The sequence below is a fragment of the Malaclemys terrapin genome, chromosome 5 (genome assembly GCF_027887155.1).
Source record: "Malaclemys terrapin pileata isolate rMalTer1 chromosome 5, rMalTer1.hap1, whole genome shotgun sequence".
NCBI classification, from domain to species: Eukaryota; Metazoa; Chordata; order Testudines; family Emydidae; genus Malaclemys; species Malaclemys terrapin.
This window is the reverse complement of record NC_071509.1, coordinates 116,406,234-116,412,233: the sequence shown is the minus strand read 5'-3', so window position 1 is coordinate 116,412,233 and position 6,000 is coordinate 116,406,234. Positions and strand designations below refer to the sequence as shown.

Below are 6,000 nucleotides of genomic sequence, written 5' to 3'. Positions count from 1 at the left end.
GTTGGAGTCCTGTGTCCAGTTAAGGGCAAATAGCTCCCTTCACTTCAGTGGGACTACTTGTGTGAATAAGGGTTGCAAGACTGGCCTTTAGATTTGTGGCAGCCACAGTTCCATTAGAGGCAGTTTTGTTTCGTTTTGTTTTGTTTTGAAGAGAGAACTGTCAGTCCTGTGGGCACATTAACACAGATGTGAGCAAGTCCAGCCATCCTTCCTGCGGCAAGGCTTCCTTCCGCATCAACAGCAGTTTTGCCTGTATAAGGGCTGCAAGGTTTGCTCTGCGGCTAGCACCATTAAAACTGCCATTTTAAAATGGAAGCAAGAAATTACACACTAAGGTCTGAGAGAAAGAAGCTATATTTTATCACTTTTTGTTTCAGTAACACAGCATATAGACACTGAAAAAAGTCTCTGAAAATCATAAATACAAGTAATCCCAAATACCTGAAATAACTATACCAGATCCTGACTACACCCTTTTCCTTAGAATAGTATCTCCTAATAGCAGCTAGGGTTACACATCCCACTGTCCTTTCTCAGCCAAAACCCACATTGAAGTCAAGCCCAGAGTAAAGGTTGTACTATCTTGCCTCCTTCTGGTGCTGCGAATTCTAGATGAGACTGATCATTGTAAGGACAAAGTTCTAGTGTTAGCTCATAATTTTCCTGGCCCTTGTGGGTTTGTTACACCCTGTATGTTCCTTGAATATACTTTTATGTGGTTTTGTTAATTTCCACAAGCAGTATTCAGAAACATGGTGTTACCAACCTCGAACAATGACCCGGATCCTTCCACACTTAGGAATAAAAGTACTTTTACTTCTATGTCTCTGCTCTCGCAAGCAGAGTTATTTATGTGTCTAAATGTGTGAGGGATCAGGTCCGACATCAGCACCTGTCAGGCTGTCTTTGCATGAGGCTAGTTAGGTTCTGCTACCGAAGGCCTCGTTAAAGAAAGATGATGGCAGATTTCATTGCACTCCACGTGTTGATTATTGAAGAAATAATAGATTCCTTTCTCTCCAAAGTTGGTGGAGTGTGAAACATCTTTCCCATTAAGAGAATGAATTTGGGGGTCTGTGAGGTAGATGAGGCCTTTTCCATTACCAGTCACCCAACCTGTAGAATAAAGAATACAAAATGACATACAATAGTCCCTTCACTTCATTGCATTCTGTAATTAAGCCCCACCCACCCCAAGTCTGATCAGTTTTATACAGGTGGAATTCTGCTGACGTCAGTGGAGTTACTCCTGATTTACCCCAGGGTAAGCGAGAGCAGAATAAGGCTGCACTGATATGCAGGTAAGAACACAATCACAAGATGACATCAGGTCCCAATAGCATCTTGGTTTTGGCTTTACCCTGCTAAGGGAGGAGGGTACTTGAGTCAACAGCTTGCCAGTCAGGTCCTCAGCTCTAACCAAGGAGAGCCTGTGAAGCTAAAGAGGGGGTGTATGCACGAAGGTAGCTTTCAGCCATTTGGGGGCTTGCCAATCACAGGGAAGGAAAAGTGTGGCATGGGAGCGGCTACACTGTCTCAGTGTCACCTGAGGAGCCCCCTTTGCAGAGAAGCCCCTCAGGGGCCCATTTCTGTTAGCTTTAGTTTAACTTTCACATGGGTGGAGTGACACAAGGTTGCATCACACTAGGATCTGGCCCAGGAACAGGATCACAGTTTCTCTCACATCAAGAAGAGAGGGAGGTTCTCCTTGAGCCGCCAGGTGTTATTTATTTCACATGCCAAAAATTATGTCCAGTTTTCTTACGCAATGTGAGTCTGAGTCCTCGCTATGCCTCCCCTTGCCTTAATGACATTGTAAATGGTTTTGTTCTTTGTACAGCACACACTGCTGGAAAACGGGAAGGGCACACAACAAACAGAATCAGCCATCATACAAACCTTGCAAATCGACAACCACATCTTTGCCATGGGAAAACTCATATGAGAAATGGCCAAAGGCCAAGCCATACTCTGTGGCTTTATACTCTGTCTTTACTACTTTTGTGTTATTAGATAGTTTCACAAATTCTCCCAGAATATAGGGCTCCACACTCACACATCCTTTTATAGATTTGCCTTCTAATATCTGAAAGAAAACAGAATGTTAAAGGATTAAAATAATCCCAGTAGAGATGAGAAGTCCTATAGCTCAGTTATTTGAATTCTTATTTGCACTATTACTTTTCCCCACTGCACTAACAGGAAACTGGATGTAAAGAGCCCCCACATTGTGCCACCCATTTGTTTGTTCCCACCACACACATCTGGAAGCAGAGCTCACATCTAGCTAGAGACAAGAAAGTGTCAGCTCTGGAAATGTCAATTCAGCCTGGTGAGACCAGACACGGTGATCAACAAGTTCTATATGTATCTTGCTTGTAAAGCAAATGAAAAATATATTGCAAGAAAGTCAGTTTAAAAAGTGGGATAAGGAGCTGAGAAGCAGCACCAATGACAGCATACTTAGCAAAAGCAGTAAAGCAAAGCTCTTTGATCCAAAATCATTTGCACATTGCATTATAGTGTACACGTGAACAACAGAGCAGTAACTTATATGCCACACATGCAGGGACAAAGAAATAGGACATCGATACTGTACACAATAGTCTACTGGGCTATTTGTATTTTATTTGCAGAAGTCTAATAGAATGTAGTTAAATGTGTAAACTAGATCTATAAAAGATAGAGGGAAAGATGTTGGCTAATGCTCTGGCCGGTGCGCCACGCAGGTGATGCAAGAGGGTCAGAAAGCCACTGTCCCAGGGTAGCTGCTGATTTCCCTGGAATGGAGGACTCTCCACATGGCATGTAGCTAGCTATGTTGGCTCTCCGCATCCCCTGCCATCCCCCTCGGTATGGATGGTGTGTTGGGGGCAAGTCTGGATGTGCTGCAATCTGATGATCCCCATCCATTCCTTGGGTGCCATTACAAAGCAATGCAGATTAGTGTAACCCTCAGGCTGCACTGAATGGGGACTGGCTGGACCCAAGGATCTGGCCCATATTATTTTAACTGTTATTTCCTGCAACATCGTTACTATTAATAATTATTATTATTGATTTAAACATTTTTTAATGATCAGATGAAAAAACAAGTTCCTGCCCCAAGGAATTGACAATCTAAGGGCCACACACTGCTTGCCTGGCTCATCTGAGTAGCAAGGGCACTGGAACCTTTGTAGAAGTGGGTGGGCCAAGGCCAAAGTGGCAGAGGAATTAAAATGCTACTTAAATATCCTGCAGAGTACAACTGTAACATAAATAACCAGAATACAAAATGTAGCCACATTATAATATTTAAGGTTTTATTATAGTACAACAAACAGACAACTTTAGTTCTAAACATGGGACTGCATTTTTCCCCACAGCGCATGTTTCTTTTGTTAAAAAGTGGGGGGCATGGCCCTTTTATAAATGGGAGGGCCATGGCTCCCTGTCTCCTCCCCCTGCCCCCCGTTCTGGCACCAGTGCTGAGAAGTCCCACTTAAATCAATGGGCCAATTTAAGTGAATAAACTGAGCAGAATTGTACCCTAATTCTGTTATTTCCGAGAGCATCATTATAACTATAGGCTACATTTTAAAGAAGCACGCTAAAGGTGCAGCTACTAAAATAGCATGTGCACCTGCAGGCAAATACGAGCCCTCATACTTCTGTGCACAAACTGGTTAGGTGCTAACAGTTGGGCAACTATACCTGCCAGCTGGTTAGCTGAGCCCTTCCCTGCCCAAGGTACATACATAAAGGTATGGGTTTGGTGAGCCTGGCAGGACGTACATACTTTTACAGGTGCACCTATTGCACTCTCTGGTGAGAATCTGTGCTTGTATGTTAGATGTTTTTTCATCTTTAAATAATCAAACTTGTTTACCAGATAATGGCATTTGCCTCTTAGGGGATCTCTATCCAGCATTTCGGAGTGAGAACGAGTGAGCCTCCCTGGGTCGACAGACTTGCTCTAGCAAGACCAAGATATGAGTCAGCAGTGTGCCCTTGTTGCCAAGAAGGCCAATGGCATATTGGGCTGCATTAGTAGGATCATTGCCAGCAGATCGAGGGAAATGATTATTCCCCGCTATTCGACACTGGTGAGGCCACACCTGGAGTATTGTGTCCAGTTTTGGTCCCCCCCACTACAGAAGGGATGTGGACAAATTGGAGACAGTCCAGCAGAGGGCAACGAAAATGATTATGGGGCTGGGGCACATGACTTATGAGGAGAGGCTGAGGGAACTGGGGTTATTTAGTCTGCAGAAGAGAAGAGTGAGGGGAGATTTGATAGCAGCCTTCAACTACCTGAAAGGGGGTTCCAAAAAGGATGGAGCCTAGGCTGTTCTCAGTGGTGGCAGATGACAGAACAAGGACCAATGGTCTCAAGTTGCACTGGGGGAGGTCTAGGTTGGATATTAGGAAACACTATTTCACTAGGAGGCTGGTGAAGCACTGGAATGGGTTACCTAGGGAGGTGGTGGAATCTCCATTTTTAGAGGTTTTTAAGGCCTGGCTTGACAAAGCCTTGGCTGGGATGATTTAGTTGGTGTTGGTCCTGCTTTGAGCAGCGGGTTGGACTAGATGACCTCCTGATGTCTCTTCCAACCCTAATATTCTATGATTCTAAGGCTCAGACTGGTGTTCTAAAAACAGCTGTGTAGACAGTGCTTTGAAGTTACAGCTTGAGCTCAGACTCTGAAACCTATGGAGAGGCTGTCTATTTTTAGCCATGAGGCTCACTCCTGCTTGCTCCAAAATGCTGTGTTTACATATCCACTGTGTATGGGACACAAGTGGCTTATAATAATCATTATTGTTCTGCAGAGAACTTGAAACTTTCCTCACTTTATACCCATTATTCTACAGGAGAAACATTCTCTGATCATTTCCTGCTGGCTTCTGTAAATTCCCTGCTTCAGTTGATTTCAGTTTAGGATTTCTTACCAGGAGTACTGTAGAGGGGATGTAAAAGATTTGTGTTGGAATCTTTTGCTCATACAGCCTTTTGTTGAATTCTGTCACGTAGTACTGGGCAGTCATTTGTCGCTCTACATCAATAAAATGGTTAAGAAGCCCCTTTTCTTCTTTATACTCTTTCCCAACATACCTACATGGTAAAAACAAACACACAGAATAGCCAATTCCTCAGGCAGATAGCAATAAGGGAAATCCTCATTGGATTGCAAATCATCACCACAAATCCACTTTGTTGTTCAAGGGCAAAGCTATTTATTGGTAAGTTATTTAAAATGACAACAAGTGGAATCTGGTCTTGTACCTCTTGATGGAATAACAGAAGTTAGCTCTGAAAGATCTTAGTCTTAGGGTGAGAATTTCAAAAGCGTGTAAATGAATTAGGCACCTAACTCCAGCTGACTTCCACTGGAGCACAGGCACCTTTGAAAATCCCACCATACACCCTAATGACCCATACATCACATTTATTCATGGTCAAAAATCCACATTTCCCTCTCCCAAGCAGCAAGCACTGCCTCTAGGTGCTATGGCCTAGGTGAAGTGAGCAGGTGGATTTATTCCAGTTTTTAGGCAGAGGTGTCCATTTCACAAAGCCACCACACAGAATAAAATGTTATGCATCTCTCAGACATGCCATGCTCTGCCCCGCCCACCTCTCTCCTTATCCTCTTGAGAACAAGACAGCTAGGCCCAGATTTTTAAAGCCATTTTGGTGTTGCTGCGCTCAGCATTGCACTGCCTAACTGATTTAGGAGCCTAAATCTTACTTTCAAAAGTGATTTAGACACCTGGGAGCCAAAATCTGACTGTAAATGGGATTTAGGCTCCCACATGTCTAAATCATTTTTAAAAAAAATCAGACTTAGGCATTGCAACACTGAGCACAGCAAGGAGTTTAAGACTCCACTTCAGGCAGAGGTCAATACTTGGTAGTTAATCTTGTGCCCATGAGCAACCTCTACTCACATTTGTATTAAAACACAATATTGCACACTCTACTGTGTGCCTTGTTTACATACTAGCTTGCACTGA

At 43.5% G+C, this 6,000-nt stretch overlaps 1 protein-coding gene across 2 annotated transcripts in view; it reads right to left on the bottom strand.

Moving 5' to 3' along the window:
• Positions 1-338: 338 nt before the first annotated feature.
• ALPK1 (alpha kinase 1) overlaps positions 339-6,000 on the bottom strand; it is a 76,521-nt gene continuing 70,859 nt past the window's right edge. For both annotated transcript variants that reach the window (XM_054031036.1, XM_054031035.1), the window contains 3 exons: positions 4,936-5,098; positions 1,900-2,086; positions 339-1,116 (listed from right to left, as the gene is read on the bottom strand). In XM_054031036.1, the coding sequence (XP_053887011.1) occupies positions 917-1,116; positions 1,900-2,086; positions 4,936-5,098 (550 nt within the window). In that variant the 3' untranslated portion in view covers positions 339-916. The remainder of the gene's footprint in view (positions 1,117-1,899; positions 2,087-4,935; positions 5,099-6,000) is intronic.